At 48.3% G+C, this 25,299-nt stretch overlaps 1 protein-coding gene across 2 annotated transcripts; it reads right to left on the bottom strand.

Annotated features, from left to right (window-relative positions):
* Window positions 1-514: 514 nt before the first annotated feature.
* USP48 (ubiquitin specific peptidase 48) lies at window positions 515-25,000 on the bottom strand. Of its 2 annotated transcripts, none has more exons than XM_075190584.1 (27): window positions 24,714-25,000; window positions 22,545-22,665; window positions 22,248-22,404; window positions 21,216-21,343; window positions 20,443-20,567; window positions 16,449-16,557; window positions 16,236-16,369; window positions 16,064-16,146; window positions 15,342-15,521; window positions 14,221-14,349; window positions 7,690-7,839; window positions 7,183-7,383; window positions 6,817-6,931; window positions 6,386-6,513; window positions 6,237-6,308; window positions 5,895-6,019; window positions 5,617-5,739; window positions 5,405-5,466; window positions 5,176-5,286; window positions 4,936-5,069; window positions 2,718-2,824; window positions 2,537-2,641; window positions 2,019-2,174; window positions 1,588-1,713; window positions 1,438-1,486; window positions 1,054-1,080; window positions 515-926 (listed from the first exon to the last, which is right to left on the bottom strand). In XM_075190584.1, exons 1-27 carry the CDS (start codon window positions 24,845-24,847, stop codon window positions 904-906), a joined length of 3,114 nt encoding a protein of 1,037 aa, XP_075046685.1. In that variant the 5' UTR covers window positions 24,848-25,000; the 3' UTR covers window positions 515-903. The 2 variants fall into 2 exon arrangements, with proteins under 2 accessions (XP_075046685.1, XP_075046686.1); XM_075190585.1 differs by having other exon boundaries at window positions 14,221-14,346.
* Between the last annotated feature and the right edge of the window lie 299 nt (window positions 25,001-25,299).

Genomic DNA, 25,299 nt, shown 5'->3' with positions numbered 1-25,299 from the left:
ACGTTATTGCGGTACCATGGATTGACTTTGCGGCCCATTCTGGCACGTTACCACAGACCGCTAACCTAATTGAATATGCCCCTAAGATTATATTTTGCAGTAGTGGTGTCCAAGAGTAAAGTTCAAAATCTTCATGTTAAATCATTATGCTAGTAACACTTACTGAGTAACTCTTGATAAATGAAACTGGACTTTTGCCTGAAATCAGCTAATCAAGCCTCAGAAACACAACATTGCTGCAATTTAACAGATATGTTCTACATAACAGCTCTTCCTAAGCATATTGCTTTAATGAGGCCAAATAATGTGTCTTTGGTTACCCCTAGCATGGCCAAACATGGGAAATCCTGCTGCACATTGTGAAGGGCAGATTACACCAGATCCACTAACTCAGTGCTTACGTCAAGCAGCCAGATCACTTCTGAACCTTAGAACAGTTCGGCATTTGCTAACCTCCGTTAACACCATGCCTGGTAATGATGCCACCAGTAAGAAATTACAACACACTTGAAACTCAACAGAAGTTTGATTTTTCTTTTTCATGTTTTAAGCAGGCCAGAAATCAAACCCACAATTGTAAATGTATATTACACGAGACAGAAGCCGCTGGTGGGATACATTGCAGAGAATGGAATTACCCCAGTGTAAACAAGGTATAATTATATATATTTATATAATATATGCGCTGCTCCTCAATACGATCATCTTTATTTACATATAAAAAGTAGAATTATTCCTTCCCCATCGGCAGTCCTTCAGTGCAATCTGCTATGTTCATTGTAAGGCATTATTCGGAGTGGGAGAGAGGTCACGACCTCCTGGAAGAGCCAGAAATCAGATTTTTTCTGTAGGTGTACGACACCCTCCATGTAAGATTCATTCCTCCTCTGAGGAGTCTCAGCGTTAATGTCCAAGGAGGCCCGTTCCTGGTAACGAGATGTAAATTACTGACCCACAACTGGGAGGTGGAAGTGTTACTGATGAGGGATAGGGAAGACTGGGCTATGGAATCATCATTATAATAAGTGCTGCAACACTGTATGATTACCATACCTTTAAATCCTTCCTCTGGCATACAAACTGCAGGAGAGAGACATACATACATATTACTATAGATGTACAATGTATAACACACACAATGCAGGTTACAACTCGCTTATATCATAACATATATAACTTATATTATAACATGGAACCCGCAGCCGTCTATCACCTCCCACTAGTAACGCGTTGTCCCGCTGGATATAGATATATAGATATATATATATATATATATACATACATACACACACTGAGGTTACAGAGAACACTAAACAGGAACAGTCTGCAGGAAGTTGGCAAAGCAGTTTCAGTGAGGATAAAATGGAATAAATAAGTTGGGAACCTGCGAAACGCTGCCCCTCCCCCAGTGGCGCCCGCTAATAATACAGGTCTTACCTTGCATTACATCGTCCATGGCCGCGTAGTCTGCAATAGGTTCATCCGCCTGAGGGCAGGAAACAATGGTCTTATAATTGCTGTATCAAGAAAGTTAATGAGGACACGAGGTCCATTCATGACCAATACAAGTAAAAGGAGGGTTAATACCTTTAATAAAATGACAGACTCAGGAATTATTCCGAGCGAGCCCAGAGTGGCACAGTCGTCATTCAAACATTTCCCGTCAATGGACAAGTTCTGGTCAAATGGAGCAACGGAGAAGGCGTGCATGATCTGTGGACACGAGGACGGCCATTGTGTTACAAGGGCAGGATGTCATTATCTTAGAAGCAAAATGTGTTTTCACAAACGGTAAGTAAAGACGGTGCAAAGTCACCAGGAGTTACACTAGAGATGCACAGTGATAACATATAAAGGTGAGACGCTGAGGACTGTGCCTTGATCCGTCCCCAAGGGTAAGACCCTGGACAGCTGGGGGCAGGAGGCAGTAGCGTTTCCTATACCCATCGTTCCAGCGCCCCCCGATACAACACATGAGAAATGCTTATTACATGGTGCTAAGTGGAAAGTTACATCACCTGGATCTTGAGGTCTTTTAATGTCTGATTAGCAGAGACCAGCAACGCCTTTTCTCCTCGTACTTTCCTGTGCCGCGTGCTTCGCCGGATCCCCTGCTTCTGGTAAGAGATCTGTCCTTGGTTAGATATCTTCTGTCTCTTTGCTGCGCCGTTAGCCTGCGCAAATATACAAGACCCTTCAAACAAATATTCTGTGTCCAGTCGTCCTCAGAACAAGTTTTACCAATTACTAATAAAAGAAATACTGAAAACATTTATATAAATAGCAGAGAACACAAACAAACATAGGACTTTTAACCCTTATTTTATGCAAGAGGTGTTAAAATACAGGAGGTAAATCAAGTGAGTCCCTGAACTGCACCATCACTACATCACCATAAGGTGGCGCTGTTAGTTCCAGCAAATATTTTATACCCAGATCCTGCACACAATGAACCATTCACTTCTGCTATATATTGATCCTGAGGGTGGAGCAGGGGGGAGGGGAAATATAGTTTGGGATTAGAAACAACAGAAACCTGATTGAAGTCTGGATCATTTTCTCCTTCAGGTCTGGGCTCCTCCTTTTCATCCTCTGGGTCAGAACTGCTAACGTTCAGCTCGGGAGCCGCCTCTTTCATAACCTGCAGAGATGGAACAAGTCAGGAGCAGTTCAGAAGTCTCCACAAGAGCCTCATATTATCCAAAGTAAAATGGAACCTTTTTATTATCGACCACTTTGTGAACGTAGATGGTGGCCTGGGCATATTCTCGCATGTCTCTCTCCTGCTGGCACAACAATCCTTCTCGGCAGTCCGGACACAGCTCTGATACAAGAAACAGGTTTATACAGAGATCATTTCATGCAGTGTTTAATCTTGTGCCACAAATTTCTAACCAAGCATCCCCCCAGAAGTCCTAGCCAAGCCGGCCTCCACTCGTGCAAGCATCCCCTCAGACGTCCTAGCCAAGCTGGCCTCCACTCGTGCAAGCATCCCCCCCAGAAGTCCTAGCCAAGCCGGCCTCCACTCCTGCAAGCATCCCCCCAGACGTCCTAGCCAAGCTGGCCTCCACTCGTGCAAGCATCCCCCCCAGAAGTCCTAGCCAAGCCGGCCTCCACTCGTGCAAGCATCCCCCCAGACGTCCTAGCCAAGCTGGCCTCCACTCGTGCAAGCATCCCCCCCAGAAGTCCTAGCCAAGCCGGCCTCCACTCGTGCAAGCATCCCCCCAGACGTCCTAGCCAAGCTGGCCTCCACTCGTGCAAGCATCCCCCCAGGACGTCCTAGCCAAGCTGGCCTCCACTCGTGCAAGCATCCCCCCCAGAAGTCCTAGCCAAGCCGGCCTCCACTCGTGCAAGCATCCCCCCAGACGTCCTAGCCAAGCTGGCCTCCACTCGTGCAAGCATCCCCCCAGAAGTCCTAGCCAAGCTGGCCTCCACTCGTGCAAGCATCCCCCCAGAAGTCCTAGCCAAGCCGGCCTCCACTCGTGCAAGCATCCCCCCAGGACGTCCTAGCCAAGCCGGCCTCCACTCGTGCAAGCATCCCCCCCAGAAGTCCTAGCCAAGCCGGCCTCCACTCGTGCAAGCATCCCCCCAGACGTCCTAGCCAAGCCGGCCTCCACTCGTGCAAGCATCCCCCCAGACGTCCTAGCCAAGCCGGCCTCCACTCGTGCAAGCATCCCCCCAGACGTCCTAGCCAAGCCGGCCTCCACTCGTGCAAGCATCCCCCCAGACGTCCTAGCCAAGCCGGCCTCCACTCGTGCAAGCATCCCCCCAGACGTCCTAGCCAAGCCGGCCTCCACTCGTGCAAGCATCCCCCCAGACGTCCTAGCCAAGCCGGCCTCCACTCGTGCAAGCATCCCCCCAGACGTCCTAGCCAAGCCGGCCTCCACTCGTGCAAGCATCCCCCCAGACGTCCTAGCCAAGCTGGCCTCCACTCGTGCAAGCATCCCCCCAGACGTCCTAGCCAAGCTGGCCTCCACTCGTGCAAGCATCCCCCCAGAAGTCCTAGCCAAGCTGGCCTCCACTCGTGCAAGCATCCCCCCAGAAGTCCTAGCCAAGCTGGCCTCCACTCGTGCAAGCATCCCCCCAGACGTCCTAGCCAAGCTGGCCTCCACTCGTGCAAGCATCCCCCCAGACGTCCTAGCCAAACTGGCCTCCACTCGTGCAAGCATCCCCCCAGACGTCCTAGCCAAGCTGGCCTCCACTCGTGCAAGCATCCCCCCAGACGTCCTAGCCAAGCTGGCCTCCACTCGTGCAAGCATCCCCCCAGACGTCCTAGCCAAGCTGGCCTCCACTCGTGCAAGCATCCCCCCAGAAGTCCTAGCCAAGCTGGCCTCCACTCGTGCAAGCATCCCCCCAGAAGTCCTAGCCAAGCTGGCCTCCACTCGTGCAAGCATCCCCCCAGACGTCCTAGCCAAGCTGGCCTCCACTCGTGCAAGCATCCCCCCAGACGTCCTAGCCAAGCTGGCCTCCACTCGTGCAAGCATCCCCCCAGACGTCCTAGCCAAGCTGGCCTCCACTCGTGCAAGCATCCCCCCAGACGTCCTAGCCAAGCTGGCCTCCACTCGTGCAAGCATCCCCCCAGACGTCCTAGCCAAGCTGGCCTCCACTCGTGCAAGCATCCCCCCAGACGTCCTAGCCAAGCTGGCCTCCACTCGTGCAAGCATCCCCCCAGAAGTCCTAGCCAAGCTGGCCTCCACTCGTGCAAGCATCCCCCCAGAAGTCCTAGCCAAGCTGGCCTCCACTCGTGCAAGCATCCCCCCAGAAGTCCTAGCCAAGCTGGCCTTCGATCTAGAACCTTCCTGCCCTACACAAGCTGCCTATAGTTTAATGATGTCAAATCTTTCTCAAACTACCTTTACTCTTTACTCTGCCAAAATAAGTTGTAGGACCAACAAGAGAACACGGTACATAACACTACTGAAGAGTAGAACATACCTGGCTCTGACACGTATGTTGTAGTTACACTGTTATCATCCCCTGTTACGGTTCTTCTTGTGATTTTGATAGTGTGATCAACAACAAAGAGTTTCTGAATGACGTCCCATTCTACAGGCCATACCAGAGCTATACTGTGCATAGATATGTTACATTGTTACTCTCACAACAGTATAAGGGACAAGAGACTCTCTCTATACAGAGAACAAGAACAGACACCTCATATTAGGAGAAACTCACAGCTTGGAATCTTCCTTTGTCATGTTGGAGAAGGAAAACATGAGACCCCCATGAGGACAGAGGAGAACACTGTTCCCCAGGGTTAGTACTGGGCCGCACTTGCTTGGCCTCCTGTAACGTGTACAGAAATCAGAAGTAGAATTACTAGAGATACAAATGTATATAGCAGCCAGATCCCACCACAAACGCCATGACACAGAGATCCAGACAGTGGGATGAACAATTATACCTGATAAACTTTCTCCATTCTTCCACAAAGAACTGAGACACAACGTAGAGCTCTGTGGCCTCCTGAGAAACAGACAATGGAACAATCAGGGCAGAGCAATTACTGGGGGGATTATATGCTTATACTGCCAGCGGGAAACTGAGCAGTGAGGGGGCTAATATTCAGACACCAGCCAGTAAGAATATGCCAGTAAAGACGACCCATGGAAATACCTGGGGCCAGCTGCCTCCAGACAACCGGTTCTTGTCCTGGAAGAAGTTGGGTAGAGCGAGTTTCTGCTCATTTGCCATTTTCTTATGCAGGGCTTCATGTCTTTCCCCTTCTCTTTCCAAAACCTAAGGAGAAAGGAGAGCAAGATACAGACCAGAAAACATCCATGGAGCCTCTTCCAACAAACTGCTATGCGGGGCGCCCATGGGTCAGCAAGGAAAGCAGCGCCCCACCCCCCCGGGAAGCAGCGCCCCACCCCCCCAGCCATCCAGCAATGTACCTTGCACTGTGAGCACAGCTCCTGGCTGTATGTGAACTCCGGGGCAGTGGGGAAGTACTCCTTCAGCTTGTACCATGCTGCCTCTGATATCAATCTCCTCTCGCCCTCCGACGTGCACAGACCTCCTGGTATTAAACAATAACAGGACGTGGGAGAGACATCCAAATTTGAACCAAACATTTTCATACAATCTTACAGCACTAATTGCTTACGTGCGATGAGGGAATGATACAAATGATCGGAGCGGAGCGCAGCAGGGGGCAGATATTACAAGGAGCCCCCACTGTAGCCCATAAATCATCTGTAACATCACTGATATTACACGGTTATAAAGCTCCTTACTGTGCTGGCAGACAAGGTCTTCATTAAATCCCAGCTCCGTGTCCTCGTCCCTCTTCTCCTCCAGCAGCTCTTCTGTATTATAGAGAGAGAGTGTGATGGCATCACCCAGGCAGGCTATGGCAGACATCCCTCTATCACTCACATTTTACCTTTCTTAGGGCTGTTCCCGTTCATCTTCAAATCGCCCTGTTCAAATTCGTCTTCTTGTTGATTTAGCTGCTCGGTAGCCAACTGTCGCCAGCGTCTTAATGACCCTTTTCCAACCCAGAAGCCTTCACTGCCAGGAAAAGAATACAATCTGTTTCTACTGGACAAATTACAGTGCTTGGTACACAAACCGTACACTAAATGTGCAAATACAGCAAATTAATGGCTATAACATGTATCCCAGGGAATCAGCCCTCTCTGTCATAATGGTAACACGAGAGGGAGGGGGCGGGTGTCTCCAACCCCCCCCCTCAACACACATTCACAAAGTCAGAATAAGAGTTACCAAATCCCTTCCCGGTGACATACGTCTAGTATAGAGACAATACTGAACAGCAGGAACTAGCGACAAATGGACTTAAGAGGAAATTACCCATTTACTGTGACTTTCACCATGTTCGCTATGGTCTTGTGATCCTCATTTAACTGGTTCTTCAGGCGCAATACCCGGCACCTCTCTACCACGCAGTCCTTACACAAAGAGCTTGCTGTAACATATAAACATGATGGTGATACGATGAGCTCCGGTAATAACACAATGGCACCCTCACAAGTGGGACACCTTGGTATAAAGGTTCCTGTAATATATACTGTATTGTGTCATCTTTTTGCACATTGTCCCCACACACATGAACATCCTGAGCTTTTATACAGAGCGGCAGGTCTGGAGGGAGGTAAGTCTTCCTCCACAACACGCGGAGAGCCCCCAGTGACCTCAGCCAACAGACAGAGCACCCACCTTTCAGACGTAGCTCTCCGCCGTATCTCTGATAAAAGATCTCAGCTGCGTACTCGGAGATGCGTTTCATTAGAGAGATTTTGTCAGGGTGCAGCTTCCCATGAACACACAGGTATTTGGAGTTGTCAATGGGTTTGGCTGGTGTCGACTCATCCAACCATTTCTGAAGCCATTCAAGTGGCACAAACTCGTAGGCGTCATCTGTAGAGAAGCAGAGCGCAAGACCGTAAAATGTAATAATGCCAGTTACAGCACCATTATAATTGATTATATATCGCAAATATGACTAAACACTGCTAGATTATATTAAAGGGGGTCCTCCAGCACGTGACATTGCTACATCCCAGAATTCTACATTTACAAGACCCATAGCAGAAACATATACCACATATATAACATGTATTCAGCATGAATATAGACTATGCAATAACGGAGTATTACTAAGTAAGTGTAAGTAGGGGGCGCTATAACTGGCTTTGTATGGGAGTAATAAAATGTCTTACAGACCAGCTCCTGCAGGTAACCTCTGGTACAGCTCCTTCACCTCTTCGTGTTTGGCCTTTCCTTTATCCACACTCTCTCTACGCATTTCGGCCATCTCCACGCACCACTCCTCAAACTTACAGTTATCCAGCTCCACCAGTTTCTGGAGGAAAACTGCAGAGGACAAAGAAAAGAGACTCAGCGATCAGACAAGAGGACAAAAGGGGTCTGCTCTGTCAATAGATTATTAGACGGCTTGTACGTGTCTTACTGTACTGGTGAACACTCCTAATATGTTACAGTGTTAGAGGTGGCATTACAGGTTCCGCACAGTCTAAACCAGCCCCTACCACAAGCGTACACACAGGGACCATTTCTCATACATGACAGAATCCTTCTGTAGAAGTTCCGTGGCGTCTTTTCCCACCTATGAAATTACTGTCATACACGTTCGGTACATATGACGGGACACAATTCTCATTCAGCTGGCTCCAAACTTGTACTGTCACCAGATAAGTCCCGTCTGTGGCTCCGTTCATTGGGGCCACTATGTACTAGGTTTAGCAGCGAGACTGTGAAAGACCCAATTTATTTCTCCAAGGGTTTGTCAGAGGCTGTAATCCATACAATACTAATAACCAGATCTCTGAAGCTATTACATTGTCAAAGCAAATATATATGGTAAATGGAACTGGATTCATGATTTTCTACCTCCCAATTTTTGGCTGTAACGTTTAATTAGGTTTCAGCAGTCAGAACTAGATACCACAGATACTAAAGATCAATTGTTTTTTAATGGGTCAAATTTCCTCTCTTAATAATCTTTCAGATGATTCCATGGTGGGAGGTCCAGTGTTACTGCAGGGGATCTCTCTCCCACAAGCCATCAGTGTTACTGCAGGGGATCTCTCTCCCACAAGCCATCAGTGTTACTGCAGGGGATCTCTCTCCCACAAGCCATCAGTGTTACTGCAGGGGATCTCTCTCCCACAAGCCATCAGTGTTACTGCAGGGGATCTCTCTCCCACAAGCCATCAGTGTTACTGCAGGGGATCTCTCTCCCACAAGCCATCAGTGTTACTGCAGGGGATCTCTCTCCCACAAGCCATCAGTGTTACTGCAGGGGATCTCTCTCCCACAAGCCATCAGTGTTACTGCAGGGGATCTCTCTCCCACAAGCCATCAGTGTTACTGCAGGGGATCTCTCTCCCACAAGCCATCAGTGTTACTGCAGGGGATCTCTCTCCCACAAGCCATCAGTGTTACTGCAGGGGATCTCTCTCCCACAAGCCATCAGTGTTACTGCAGGGGATCTCTCCCCCACAAGCCATCAGTGTTACTGCAGGGGATCTCTCCCCCACAAGCCATCAGTGTTACTGCAGGGGATCTCTCCCCCACAAGCCATCAGTGTTACTGCAGGGGATCTCTCCCCCACAAGCCATCAGTGTTACTGCAGGGGATCTCTCCCCCACAAGCCATCAGTGTTACTGCAGGGGATCTCTCCCCCACAAGCCATCAGTGTTACTGCAGGGGATCTCTCTCCCACAAGCCATCAGTGTTACTGCAGGGGATCTCTCTCCCACAAGCCATCAGTGTTACTGCAGGGGATCTCTCTCCCACAAGCCATCAGTGTTACTGCAGGGGATCTCTCTCCCACAAGCCATCAGTGTTACTGCAGGGGATCTCTCTCCCACAAGCCATCAGTGTTACTGCAGGGGATCTCTCTCCCACAAGCCATCAGTGTTACTGCAGGGGATCTCTCTCCCACAAGCCATCAGTGTTACTGCAGGGGATCTCTCTCCCACAAGCCATCAGTGTTACTGCAGGGGATCTCTCTCCCACAAGCCATCAGTGTTACTGCAGGGGATCTCTCTCCCACAAGCCATCAGTGTTACTGCAGGGGATCTCTCTCCCACAAGCCAACAGTGTTACTGCAGGGGATCTCTCTCCCACAAGCCATCAGTGTTACTGCAGGGGATCTCTCTCCCACAAGCCATCAGTGTTACTGCAGGGGATCTCTCTCCCACAAGCCATCAGTGTTACTGCAGGGGATCTCTCTCCCACAAGCCATCAGTGTTACTGCAGGGGATCTCTCTCCCACAAGCCATCAGTGTTACTGCAGGGGATCTCTCTCCCACAAGCCATCAGTGTTACTGCAGGGGATCTCTCTCCCACAAGCCATCAGTGTTACTGCAGGGGATCTCTCTCCCACAAGCCATCAGTGTTACTGCAGGGGATCTCTCTCCCACAAGCCATCAGTGTTACTGCAGGGGATCTCTCTCCCACAAGCCATCAGTGTTACTGCAGGGGATCTCTCTCCCACAAGCCATCAGTGTTACTGCAGGGGATCTCTCTCCCACAAGCCATCAGTGTTACTGCAGGGGATCTCTCTCCCACAAGCCATCAGTGTTACTGCAGGGGATCTCTCTCCCACAAGCCATCAGTGTTACTGCAGGGGATCTCTCTCCCACAAGCCATCAGTGTTACTGCAGGGGATCTCTCTCCCACAAGCCATCAGTGTTACTGCAGGGGATCTCTCTCCCACAAGCCATCAGTGTTACTGCAGGGGATCTCTCTCCCACAAGCCATCAGTGTTACTGCAGGGGATCTCTCTCCCACAAGCCATCAGTGTTACTGCAGGGGATCTCTCTCCCACAAGCCATCAGTGTTACTGCAGGGGATCTCTCTCCCACAAGCCATCAGTGTTACTGCAGGGGATCTCTCTCCCACAAGCCATCAGTGTTACTGCAGGGGATCTCTCTCCCACAAGCCATCAGTGTTACTGCAGGGGATCTCTCTCCCACAAGCCATCAGTGTTACTGCAGGGGATCTCTCTCCCACAAGCCATCAGTGTTACTGCAGGGGATCTCTCTCCCACAAGCCATCAGTGTTACTGCAGGGGATCTCTCTCCCACAAGCCATCAGTGTTACTGCAGGGGATCTCTCTCCCACAAGCCATCAGTGTTACTGCATGGGGATCTCTCCCCCACAAGCCATCAGTGTTACTGCAGGGGATCTCTCTCCCACAAGCCATCAGTGTTACTGCAGGGGATCTCTCTCCCACAAGCCATCAGTGTTACTGCAGGGGATCTCTCCCCCACAAGCCATCAGTGTTACTGCAGGGGATCTCTCCCCCACAAGCCATCAGTGTTACTGCAGGGGATCTCTCCCCCACAAGCCATCAGTGTTACTGCAGGGGATCTCTCCCCCACAAGCCATCAGTGTTACTGCAGGGGATCTCTCTCCCACAAGCCATCAGTGTTACTGCAGGGGATCTCTCTCCCACAAGCCATCAGTGTTACTGCAGGGGATCTCTCTCCCACAAGCCATCAGTGTTACTGCAGGGGATCTCTCTCCCACAAGCCATCAGTGTTACTGCAGGGGATCTCTCTCCCACAAGCCATCAGTGTTACTGCAGGGGATCTCTCTCCCACAAGCCATCAGTGTTACTGCAGGGGATCTCTCTCCCACAAGCCAACAGTGTTACTGCAGGGGATCTCTCTCCCACAAGCCATCAGTGTTACTGCAGGGGATCTCTCTCCCACAAGCCATCAGTGTTACTGCAGGGGATCTCTCTCCCACAAGCCATCAGTGTTACTGCAGGGGATCTCTCTCCCACAAGCCATCAGTGTTACTGCAGGGGATCTCTCTCCCACAAGCCATCAGTGTTACTGCAGGGGATCTCTCTCCCACAAGCCATCAGTGTTACTGCAGGGGATCTCTCTCCCACAAGCCATCAGTGTTACTGCAGGGGATCTCTCTCCCACAAGCCATCAGTGTTACTGCAGGGGATCTCTCTCCCACAAGCCATCAGTGTTACTGCAGGGGATCTCTCTCCCACAAGCCATCAGTGTTACTGCAGGGGATCTCTCTCCCACAAGCCATCAGTGTTACTGCAGGGGATCTCTCTCCCACAAGCCATCAGTGTTACTGCAGGGGATCTCTCTCCCACAAGCCATCAGTGTTACTGCAGGGGATCTCTCTCCCACAAGCCATCAGTGTTACTGCAGGGGATCTCTCTCCCACAAGCCATCAGTGTTACTGCAGGGGATCTCTCTCCCACAAGCCATCAGTGTTACTGCAGGGGATCTCTCTCCCACAAGCCATCAGTGTTACTGCAGGGGATCTCTCTCCCACAAGCCATCAGTGTTACTGCAGGGGATCTCTCTCCCACAAGCCATCAGTGTTACTGCAGGGGATCTCTCTCCCACAAGCCATCAGTGTTACTGCAGGGGATCTCTCTCCCACAAGCCATCAGTGTTACTGCAGGGGATCTCTCTCCCACAAGCCATCAGTGTTACTGCAGGGGATCTCTCTCCCACAAGCCATCAGTGTTACTGCAGGGGATCTCTCTCCCACAAGCCATCAGTGTTACTGCAGGGGATCTCTCTCCCACAAGCCATCAGTGTTACTGCAGGGGATCTCTCTCCCACAAGCCATCAGTGTTACTGCAGGGGATCTCTCTCCCACAAGCCATCAGTGTTACTGCAGGGGATCTCTCTCCCACAAGCCATCAGTGTTACTGCAGGGGATCTCTCTCCCACAAGCCATCAGTGTTACTGCAGGGGATCTCTCTCCCACAAGCCATCAGTGTTACTGCAGGGGATCTCTCTCCCACAAGCCATCAGTGTTACTGCAGGGGATCTCTCTCCCACAAGCCATCAGTGTTACTGCAGGGGATCTCTCTCCCACAAGCCATCAGTGTTACTGCAGGGGATCTCTCTCCCACAAGCCATCAGTGTTACTGCAGGGGATCTCTCTCCCACAAGCCATCAGTGTTACTGCAGGGGATCTCTCTCCCACAAGCCATCAGTGTTACTGCAGGGGATCTCTCTCCCACAAGCCATCAGTGTTACTGCAGGGGATCTCTCTCCCACAAGCCATCAGTGTTACTGCAGGGGATCTCTCTCCCACAAGCCATCAGTGTTACTGCAGGGGATCTCTCTCCCACAAGCCATCAGTGTTACTGCAGGGGATCTCTCTCCCACAAGCCATCAGTGTTACTGCAGGGGATCTCTCTCCCACAAGCCATCAGTGTTACTGCAGGGGATCTCTCTCCCACAAGCCATCAGTGTTACTGCAGGGGATCTCTCTCCCACAAGCCATCAGTGTTACTGCAGGGGAACTCTCTCCCACAAGCCATCAGTGTTACTGCAGGGGAACTCTCTCCCACAAGCCATCAGTGTTACTGCAGGGGATCTCTCTTCCACAAGCCATCAGTGTTACTGCAGGGGATCTCTCTCCCACAAGCCATCAGTGTTACTGCAGGGGATCTCTCTCCCACAAGCCATCAGTGTTACTGCAGGGGATCTCTCTCCCACAAGCCATCAGTGTTACTGCAGGGGATCTCTCTCCCACAAGCCATCAGTGTTACTGCAGGGGATCTCTCTCCCACAAGCCATCAGTGTTACTGCAGGGGATCTCTCTCCCACAAGCCATCAGTGTTACTGCAGGGGATCTCTCTCCCACAAGCCATCAGTGTTACTGCAGGGGATCTCTCTCCCACAAGCCATCAGTGTTACTGCAGGGGATCTCTCCCACAAGCCATCAGTGCTAATATTATCAGCCTTCGTGGACAGTAAACGTGGCTTTACAGGTGTCCAGTTCTGACACCATGGAACAAACATCATTAGAACTATTATCTTGGAAGGTTTCTTTTCTCCGATTCTCTTTAGTTCACATGAGGACGTCCCACCTTTCTAAAATTCTGTCCTAAAGTAGATTTAGGTCCTCAAGAGATTGTCTTGTCAAACTTGTATCCTGCACCAACTTGTATCCTGCACCTCCTTCGTAATATGACGCAACAGACCAAACATTAGTTGTTGTACATGTCTGACACCGGGTGGCTTAAACATACATCTGCCAATGTGTGCAACTGAGACTTTTGCATTTTTATTTACAGTAGAAATAGCAGCTCTTTTGCTGACTATAGCAGTGTGCTGGGGGAGTTTTCTCTGTGTTATTTCCTTTCAGGATAACCCGCCCTTTCTAGCACCTGCTATGAACCTATAAATTGATTGAGCAACTTCCACTTCTGTAAATTTCTGACACCATCTTTTCACCTTTTGTAATGTCGCTTTCGCGATGTGTCCAACTGATCATAACGTATAAACCTCCCCACGTACTCACTCTCCCTTGAACACTAGTGGTAGGATATTCCCGGGCATGGAAGCTTCCGCAGGTCAGTTGTACAAAGTACATACGTGGTCATCACTCCACGTACTCACCAAGGATGAACGTGGAAGAGTCTGCAGGCTTTGGTCTCCAGGAGGCCATTTTTCCCTTCATGTATTTAAGGCTTTACTACGTCTTCAGCTAGATACACCTATGACAACATTGGGCAGAAGATACCTTCTGTTGGGACTATTTAAGATCATTCCTTAAAATTTGGGAGTGTAGTGACAGAATTAGCATAAAAGTGAGAAGGACAATGTGGGACGGAAGCGTGACCTGGTCTTGTACAGCAACAGGAGTGATCTTCCCACTAGAACAGCTATAAAATATATTTACTCCCCCTTTGGAGACCTGCAGCTCCGGAATAAAACATCAACTTACCTGGAACTTCAAACTCAACATCCTGCTGCGTTTCCATCTTCAGTCTATACACCAACATGTACGCGTTTCGAGAACAGTGAATACCTTTGGCGCACTTGGGTTTACGAGTTACGGTTTTAGATGGCTCTGCTATGTTTGGAAAAAAATAAAAATAAAGACTTCATTATTGAATTTGTCCCGAAATAAAATAAATCACAGGTTAATATGATGAATTCAGTCTCCATCCATCCAAGCCTGAAGTGACACATTTACATGCAATTAAATATTGATGATGATTATGTTGATGATTAGAGAGCAGACAAATTGGGAATTCCAGAACTAGATCTGGAGCAATTAAGCGAATATGTGTTATTTACAATGGTGTGTGTTACTAGGGTCAGAGTACAATTCAGTCATCATTACCTGCTCAATATCACCAGTTTGGACATGAGCAAGGACAAAACAACCTGTAGCCAATCAGATCATCAGAATGCTCACAGCAGCACAGTGTATTTCAGGAGGTGACAAGGATAATTTGTGGGAGGCAGCAAACAATCCACTGGTGTGATTATGTTCATGAGAACAGAGCTGCATGTAACGGGGCAATGTCATGACATGAGGAAGGGAATGGAGGCAGCAGGAAGTTACAGACAGAGTTATATAGTGGAAGGGGCAGGGTCCCCAGCAGCACAGAGTATATCAGGAGATGAGTGATGTGTTAGTGAGGACAGGGCTGCATGTGACAGGGGCAGTGACATGAAGTGAGGAGGGGAATGTAGGCAGCAGGAAGGTACAGACAGAGTTATATAGTAGAAGGAGCAGGGTCCCCTAGCAGCACAGAGTAGTGATGTGAGGCTCTTGTCACACTAATACAGGAAGATTTAGGTTTCAAACCCACTTCAATATGAATGCATCCAACCTGTACATATTATTGATGCCAATACAAAGTATAACAGCATGTTCCACATATAGCTTTATAGTATGGATTTAGACACATCCAGGACACAAACACATGTATACACGTCCTTAGAACAAAAATACAATATTACAACATTTGTTCGCTCCAGACCCAGCCATGACTCAGAGAAACTCGCCATAGAAAGTCAGAGGTAAAAAGTTCACTCACAACGTAAAGGCTTTACCTAGATCTTCCTCAATTCCGAGCTGAAGCTTCTTCCCTTCCATCTTCTCTATCTCTTCATCATTAAACTTGTACCATTCTGAGGTCTGAGGGTCCCTCACGTGAGCGATGTAATGCCCAGAGTATGCACTCACCCCTCTGTGTATGAGGACTGCACTCAGCTCATAAACATATTTAATGTCTGAGGAAAGAGAAAATGTTGTATTTTCTTTAAAAAAATAAAAAAGTGTTTTTCTTTTTAGGAAATAGTTTTCTGTTGATACCGGATACTGCTGTTTTGACCCCCCCCCCCCTTGCAAAAAAACAACAACCATATGACATATATTCTATACAGGTGACAATTAAAGTGGTGCTCATTAAACCATACCCATTTTTTTTTATTAATTAGCATAAGCAAAATTGGAAATGGTGGGAAAAAATTGTAACATTTAACAATGTAACAGTAGAAAGAAGAAACAGCAACATTTCCTCCCGCTACAGAATAGATTTATCACGTGACCTGCACGCGCCAGTACACAGACCGCTGGCCTGTGACGTCTCTACTCAGACACCATAAATGAAGGGAACCATATTTGGGCCCTGTTTCATGAAGTGTGGCTGGCGAGTGTTTCTCTGGTACTTCTAGTGTCATAATAAAGGGGTCTTCATAGGGGCTTAGAACACAATAATACGGAGGAGGTGGTGTGCCTGAAGCCCCCCCAATAGCTCTGTCCTCTGACCAACCTGTCTGTTCCAGAAACGGCTCCATATCCAGGGTCTCAGCAAAACCAATATATGTATTCAGCTTCTTCTTGTGTCCAGTTTGCCTGCGGATAATAAAGTGACCACCTCCGTCATTAGCGCATAGAAGTCATACAATATAGTTCTCGTTGCCGCCACCACCACAGAAACGCACCTATCGAAGACGAAACGCATGAGCTGCAGGTTCAGCGTGGGAGGCAGCTTTAACAATCGGATTTTCCTGGTTGCGTTTTGTTTACTCTGACAGTTCTCACAGAAATAGCGATTGTCCCCTTCTAGCTTCTCCTCCTGCGCAGAAGACAAGAAGCAGGTAAGACGGCAGAGAGGCTGGAGGACATAGGGAAGGTTACATGTAATACACGGTTACCTTCAGGAACTCTGTGACACAGTCCGTCAGCTGCTTGTGGCCCTGAATATTCAGCTCCAACTCATAGAACTTTGAGACCAGCTTAGACTCCCGGCTGCAGTGACTGCATCTACAACACAAAGCAGCGCACACATCGTGACAATACACCAGTGACTGCATCTACAACACAAAGCAGCGCACACATCGTGACAATACACCAGTGAATGCATCTACAACACAAAGCAGTGCACACATCGTGACAATACACCAGTGACTGCATCTACAACACAAAGCAGCGCACACATCGTGACAATACACCAGTGACTGCATCTACAACACAAAGCAGCGCACACATCGTGACAATACACCAGTGAATGCATCTACAACACAAAGCAGCGCACACATCGTGACAATACACCAGTGAATGCATCTACAACACAAAGCAGCGCACACATCGTGACAATACACCAGTGACTGCATCTACAACACAAAGCAGCGCACACATCGTGACAATACACCAGTGACTGCATCTACAACACAAAGCAGCGCACACATCGTGACAATACACCAGTGACTGCATCTACAACACAAAGCAGTGCACACATCGTGACAATACACCAGTGAATGCATCTACAACACAAAGCAGTGCACACATCGTGACAATACACCAGTGACTGCATCTACAACACAAAGCAGCGCACACATCGTGACAATACACCAGTGACTGCATCTACAACACAAAGCAGCGCACACATCGTGACAATACACCAGTGACTGCATCTACAACACAAAGCAGCGCACACATCGTGACAATACACCAGAGACGCATCTATAAAGAGCGGTGTAACAGCTGTTCAAGGGCGTGAGCGCAAAACACAGGAAAACCACTCCAAACCTCAAAAATGTGATCTATTCAGAGCCCAACACAATGGGCTCACATTATAAAGTGTTAATGTGCATCTGAGCCTAGCCGCGTGCACAGCCCAGTACTGCGTTACTTCTCCAGGACATCTGCAGCGCCATTTTCTAATTGTCTACTATTATAGTCGCATTGCTATGTGCAACAATGCCAAGTGCTATATTCACAAAATGTATTTTTTACCTTAGCGCAAATCGCTTTTTAAAGAAATACAGAGAAGACACATTATTAAATTGCTTATAGAATATATATAATTTTTGCAACAGCAATTTTGTTTTCCAGTATGGTACATAGATGTATATACATACTGTATATAGATACAGCCCCTAGAAGGAGAAAAGGGAGGAAAGCACAGCAAAGAAACCATCTAACTATAGACCAAGACGTATATTCTATAAGAATCCATTAAACACCAGGGCTGTCTGTAGTCAGCCCATACTCAGTTTGACATCTGTCCTCATCCTTGTGATAAATATATAACTCTGAACAGGAGTAAAAACTCAGTCACCTAATTCTTTCCATAAATCAAAGTAGGTGGTAATTCGGATTCCCATGGAGCCCAGTTTGAAACCTCCTAGATGTGCCGATGCTGCTGTGAGTGTGATGCCTCAGATTACAGCAGTAACAAAGCATACATGCAGTATCCAGGAAACGCAGAATGTGAAACGAGTAATGTACAACGTCCCCACAGCGGGAAATCACATGGGAAGATTACAGATGTGGAGCCATAGTGATAACCAGAGCCAGGAGAACATCTCTTTCTATATTGTATCCTCCCACGTGCAGCTATACAAGGTTCCCTTACTACAATGTGTTACAGATATCATGATAGGACACCTGCCAGTAGAAAACCAGTCACTGTCTGGCTAGTGTAGCACAACATATACACTATAGGGAGCCAGTCCTGGGTTAGGGTAAGGCGCCAAATCCATTAGAGGGCACCGGTTCTGCATTAGGGTAAGATGCTAATCCACCATAGAGAACCAGCCGCGGGTTACACCATATCCACTAGAGGGCACTAGTCCTGCATTAGGGTAAAATGCTAATCCACCATAGAGAACTAGCCGCGGGTTACACCATATCCACTAGAGGGCACTAGTCCTGCATTAGGGTAAAATGCTAATCCACCATAGAGAACTAGCCGCGGGTTACACCATATCCACTAGAGGGCACTAGTCCTGCATTAGGGTAAATTGCTAATCCACCATAGAGAACCAGCCGCGGGTTACACCATATCCACTTGAGGGCACCAGTCCTGTGATAAGATTTCACCAGAGCACAAGCTCAGGAAGGTGAATGTACAGCTGAGTAATTATTGCTCCATAAAGCGGGGTTGTAGAGCATATAATAAAGGTTTACAGGACCAATGGGAGAAAGACTATAGCTGCAAAATGACAAAAACTATTGTCAGTTCTTGCAGCACCTCTCTCGGGAGCGGAGCCCGTTATAAACTGTAGTGATAAATATTTAGACATAGAATAATCAATCTGGAGGTTGAAAAGCTCCCAAGGATCAAAGAAAAACTTGGGTGCTACATAATACTCAGTGTTCAAGAATGAAATAATATTGTTGGGAATTTATAACGCAGGCGGTAGATTATCAGAGAAGGGAATTATAGAACACAGGAGGTAGATTATCAGAGAAGAGAATTATATAACGCAGGAGGTAGATCAGAGAAGGGAATTATAGAGCTCAGGCAGTAGATTATCAGAGAAGGGAATTATAGAACACAGGAGGTAGATTATCAGAGAAGAGAATTATATAACGCAGGAGGTAGATCAGATAAGGGAATTATAGAGCTCAGGCAGTAGATTATCAGAGAAGGGAATTATAGAACACAGGAGGTAGATTATCAGAGAAGAGAATTATATAACGCAGGAGGTAGATCAGATAAGGGAATTATAGAACTCAGGCGGTAGATTATCAGAGAAGGGAATTATATAACGCAGGAGGTAGATTATCAGAGAAGGGAATTATATAACGCAGGAGGTAGATCAGATAAGGGAATTATAGAACTCAGGCGGTAGATTATCAGAGAAGGGAATTATATAACGCAGGAGGTAGATTATCAGGAAAGGGAATTATATAACGCAGGAGGTAGATCAGAGAAGGGAATTATAGAACTCAGGCGGTAGATTATCAGAGAAGAGAATTATATAACGCAGGAGGTAGATTATCAGAGAAGGGAATTATATAACGCAGGAGGTAGATTATCAGAGAAGGGAATTATAGAACTCAGGCGGTAGATTATCAGAGAAGAGAATTATATAACGCAGGAGGTAGATTATCAGAGAAGAGAATTATATAACGCAGGAGGTAGATCAGAGAAGGGAATTATATAACGCAGGAGGTAGATTATCAGAGAAGGGAATTATATAACGCAGGAGGTAGATTATCAGAGAAGGGAATTATATAACGCAGGAGGTAGATCAGATAAGGGAATTATAGAACTCAGGCGGTAGATTATCAGAGAAGGGAATTATATAACGCAGGAGGTAGATCAGAGAAGGGAATTATAGAGCTCAGGCAGTAGATTATCAGAGAAGAGAATTATATAACGCAGGAGGTAGATTATCAGAGAAGGGAATTATATAACGCAGGAGGTAGATCAGATAAGGGAATTATAGAACTCAGGCGGTAGATTATCAGAGAAGGGAATTATATAACGCAGGAGGTAGATTATCAGAGAAGAGAATTATATAACGCAGGAGGTAGATCAGAGAAGGGAATTATATAACGCAGGAGGTAGATTATCAGAGAAGGGAATTATATAACGCAGGAGGTAGATTATCAGAGAAGGGAATTATATAACGCAGGAGGTAGATCAGATAAGGGAATTATAGAACTCAGGCGGTAGATTATCAGAGAAGGGAATTATACAAGGCAGAAAGATTACCATAGATTGAAACAAGATACACAGCATCCACTCCTATACCAGGATTTCTCAACTCGGATCCTCAAGTAACCCCAACAGGTCATGCTCTCAGGATTTCCTTAAACATGTCATTAATTATCGAAACTTTTCTCACAGACAGAATTCCTCCAGTAACAGAAACACTGTATACTATTAGCCAAGGATAATAGGCTGTAACTCACATGGTGACGTAGGCATACTGGCCACAGAACTGATCCTGAATAATGTTCCGGACATCTGGATTCTTCTGCTTAGACAAAGTGTCTTCCAGCAGAGACATAAAGAGCTTCGAGAATTCTTGGGCATCCTGTAACATAAAAGACTTGTTATATATAAATGGCTATGTAAAAAGGGCTACACAACAAGTCAGATTTTACTATATCGCCAATGATTGGCTGACATATTGGTAATTAAATGGGATATAAAAATAAGGTTTGCCCAATATGTAAAGGTGCAGAACTGTATCAGGAACTGTGCACTTTCTTGGTGTTATTAGAACCAATCCAGTAAATATAGCAATACATTAATCCAGTGGTTCCCAAACTGTGCGCTTAGGCTCCCTGGGGTGCCTCGGCGATCTTACAGGGGTGCCTCGGCGATCTTACAGGGGTGCCTCGGCGATCTTACAGGGGTGCCTCGGCCAGGGGTAAGCAAGGCGGGGGAATACTTGGTAATTATTTTGGCTTAGGGGTACCTTGAAAAAATTTGAGACCCTAAGGGTGCCTTGAACTGAAAAAGTTTGGAATCCACTGCATTAATCCCTTGGCACAACACAACATTTACAGACAACGAAAATGGCAGTCACTGGACCTACAGAGAAGATGCCTCTATCAGCCAATACTCTCTGCATAGGAGAGCGCCAGGAATGGCGGAAACGCTTTTATTCCTGCATTTTATGTACTATATGATTCCTACAGATTCCCTCAGTAGTCTCAGCGGCGTCCAGTACACTCACCTGCTGCTGCCCAGTGTCCAGTCCCAGTGCTCGGATGAAGCCACAGGGGTCAATGTACCGCCGGTTACTGTTCTGCAGCAAAGCAAACAGGTACTGCAGATGTTCACAGATGGTCTGTGGCTCGTACTCTGAAATACATACACACAAGTAGATGAATGAACGGTATACTCTGTTAGGTCTACACAATCTGTGACACATAAATAACATGGGAAGAGTCCCAGGGTCACAGCTTACAGACATGGTATGTTCTAGCTCAGTGTTGGCTAACCTGTGACACTCCAGGTGTTGTGAAACTACAAGTCCCAGCATACCGTTCCAGCATTAAGCTGCTATATATTGGCAAATCATGCTGGGACTTTTGGTTTCACAACACCTGGAGCGTCACAGGTTAGCCAACACTGGTCTAGCTGGACGTGATGATCGGCTCTCAGTATATAAACAGAGGAGAACAGATACAAATGTAAACCCCCCCCACATATGAAGAGGCGGCTCATACATTTCTATCACAGCCTTGTTTAATGGGTTATAGTGGAACTATCATTATAGACAATGGGTCAGTGATACAGTACAGTATATCCACCTGCGCCTTCATCCCCAGCAATCACATCATACAGCTCATCTCTCTATGTATTTAGGTTCAACCTTATCTGATTTACATGTCAATCTGACTTCTGAACAGTGGTCAGATAGAAGAGACCCCTGGAAGTATCAGCGGCTGTTGTAATGTGGGTTAAGTGAAAACAAATGTGACAGTTATGTCTAACCCAGGGCAGATCCAGCCTCACTGAGAAAATCCACCAACCAAGTACTGCTGGCACCTAACTACGGGGAGCCATATAGAGGTCAGCGGATGTTCAGTCTCCTTACAGGTTGAAGATGACTGCCAGATGTCACATTATTTTGTCCACCCCTGGTCTTTCCCATCTTACATAGCAAAGAAGCAAATGGACAGAAAGGATGCAACTCAAACAAAAAATGGGGACATCAAGAGCCCACTGCTCAACGCTTAAACAATTTCATGTTTTACCAAACCTTTATCTTCCTGGATACATTCCTCTGCTTTCTCCACACTCCACGAGTTCTCGTACAGGTATAGGGCCCGCCGGAGCTCCATGTTCAGAAACCATACTTGAACAAACGTGTTCACATAACACGTGGCCCCCAGGTTTGTCAAGCCCACAAACGTGTTCTAAATAAAGGAAAAATAAATACCATAAAATACATATTTACACCATCTAATAAAAAACTACATACAACAGTATTATTAAATAAGACGATGCAGAGGACCAAAAGGAAAGTAGGGCCACATTGGAGAGTAGGGCCACAAACCTTCTTCCTTCTTTCAAAGTTAGGATCATCAATGTTGTGGAAGCTGTTTTCATCGATCTCTCCTAACCAGATATGTTCTCCAACCCCAACCAAGCAATTAGGATTTCCTTTACAGTTCCTCCTAGGGAAGACAAATCAAGTTAATATCAGAAACACTAAATAGTAAGTGACTCAACATCAGTTGAGTGTCAGATACAGGTTCCTCATCTCTAGGTAAAGGTGTCAGAGTGGAAGGAGTACACCACCCAACTATCGGGAAGAGAATCCCGATCTATGAGGTACAGATCCTCAATGTCAGAGTGATCAATCCACGATCATTTACAGGATCCTGACCTCAGGGGGTACAGATCCCTGGTATCTGAGTGGGGAGAGGGACATCAGTCCATTGTCTGATACAGGGACCTGATCCACAGTATACCCAGCCACGCATATTAGGTGAGGGGGAGATCAGTCCAGGGTCATATACAGGGTCCTGATCCCAGCTATACAGACCCCCAGTATTCTGATCAGTTCACTGTTGGGTACGGGGATCCTGATCCCAGGTATACAGACCCCGGTATTAGGGTAGGACATCAGTCCAGAGTTAGGTACAGGATCCTGATCCCAGGTATACAGACCCGAGTATTAGGAGAGTGGAACAACAGTCCAGAGTTGGGTACAGGGTCCTGATCCCAGGTAGACAGACTCCGGTATTAGGGGAGGAGGACATCAGTCCAGAGTTGGGTACAGGATCCTGATCCCAGGTATACAGACCCTAGTATTAGGGGAGGAGGACATCAGTCCAGAGCAGGGTACAGGGTCCTGATCCCAGGTATACAGACCCCCAGTATTAGGGGAGAAGGACATCAGTCCAGTGCAGGGTACAGGATCCTGATCCCAGGTATACAGACCCCGGTATTAGGGGAGGAGGACATCAGTCCAGTGATGGGTACAGGATCCTGATCCCAGGTATACAGACCCCAGTATTAGGGGAGGAGGACATCCGTCCAGAGTTGGGTACAGGATCCTGATCCCAGGTATACAGACCCCAGTATTAGGGGAGGAGGACATCCGTCCAGAGTTGGGTACAGGGTCCTGATCCCAGGTATACAGACCCCGGTATTAGGGGAGGAGGACATCCGTCCAGAGTTGGGTACAGGATCCTGATCCCAGGTATACAGACCCCAGTATTAGGGGAGGAGGACATCAGTCCAGTGATGGGTACAGGATCCTGATCCCAGGTATACAGACCCCGGTATTAGGGGAGGAGGACATCAGTCCAGTGCAGGGTACAGGATCCTGATCCCAGGTATACAGACCCCAGTATTAGGGGAGGAGGACATCAGTCCAGTGATGGGTACAGGATCCTGATCCCAGGTATACAGACCCCGGTATTAGGGGAGGAGGACATCAGTCCAGTGATGGGTACAGGGTCCTGATCCCAGGTATACAGACCCCCAGTATTAGGGGAGGAGGACATCAGTCCAGAGTTGGGTACAGGGTCCTGATCCCCGGTATACAGACCCCAGTATTAGGGGAGGAGGACATCAGTCCAGTGATGGGTACAGGATCCTGATCCCAGGTATACAGACCCCAGTATTAGGGGAGGAGGACATCAGTCCAGTGATGGGTACAGGATCCTGATCCCAGGTATACAGACCCCCAGTATTAGGGGAGGAGGACATCAGTCCAGAGTTGGGTACAGGGTCCTGATCCCCGGTATACAGACCCCAGTATTAGGGGAGGAGGACATCAGTCCAGTGATGGGTACAGGATCCTGATCCCAGGTATACAGACCCCAGTATTAGGGGAGGAGGACATCCGTCCAGTGATGGGTACAGGATCCTGATCCCAGGTATACAGACCCCCAGTATTAGGGGAGGAGGACATCAGTCCAGTGCAGGGTACAGGGTCCTGATCCCAGGTATACAGACCCCCAGTATTAGGGGAGGAGAACATCAGTCCAGAGTTGGGTACAGGATCCTGATCCCAGGTATACAGACCCCAGTATTAGGGGAGGAGGACATCAGTCCAGAGTTGGGTACAGGATCCTGATCCCAGGTATACAGACCCCAGTATTAGGGGAGGAGGACATCAGTCCAGTGCAGGGTACAGGGTCCTGGGTGGGGGAGAAGCGGGACCCTCAGGGACAGATGGGCGCCGCGGGGTGGGTGACACAGGCCGGGTTACCTGCACAGTCCCCGGACGCAGGGCTCCAGCCGGACCCGGTAAGCGATCTCAATGTGCTCCTGGGTCACCTCCTCCGGGCGGACGGAGTCGGTCCAGCGCCAGGCCGCCTTCTCTAGCTGCAGCCGAGGGGCCATATCACCAGGGGGCGGGTCTCACTGGGCCGCGAGCTCAGCCTGCACAACAGACGCAACTGTCACAGCGTAACTCCTACGTGATGACGTCACCTCTAGGCAGCCAATCATCAACAAGCGCGGGATAAACTGTCCCCGCCTACCCTGAGAGGATTCATCACTGCGCAGAATTAGAACTGCGTCGACTGACTGACTGACTGACTACACCGACACCCCTGAGAGGACTCACTGCCCCCCCCCCCCCGACTGACTGACTACCGACACCCCTGAGAGGACTCACTGCCCCCCCCCCCCGACTGACTACCGACACCCCTGAGAGGACTCACTGACCCCCCCCCCCCCGACTGACTGACTGACTACACCGACACCCCTGAGAGGACTCACTGCCCCCCCCCCCCCCCCCCCCGACTGACTGACTACCGACACCCCTGAGAGGACTCACTGCCCCCCCCCCC

The sequence above is a fragment of the Mixophyes fleayi genome, chromosome 11 (genome assembly GCF_038048845.1).
Source record: "Mixophyes fleayi isolate aMixFle1 chromosome 11, aMixFle1.hap1, whole genome shotgun sequence".
In the NCBI taxonomy this organism is placed as follows: Eukaryota; Metazoa; Chordata; class Amphibia; order Anura; family Limnodynastidae; genus Mixophyes; species Mixophyes fleayi.
This window is presented reverse-complemented; position numbering and strand designations above follow the sequence as displayed.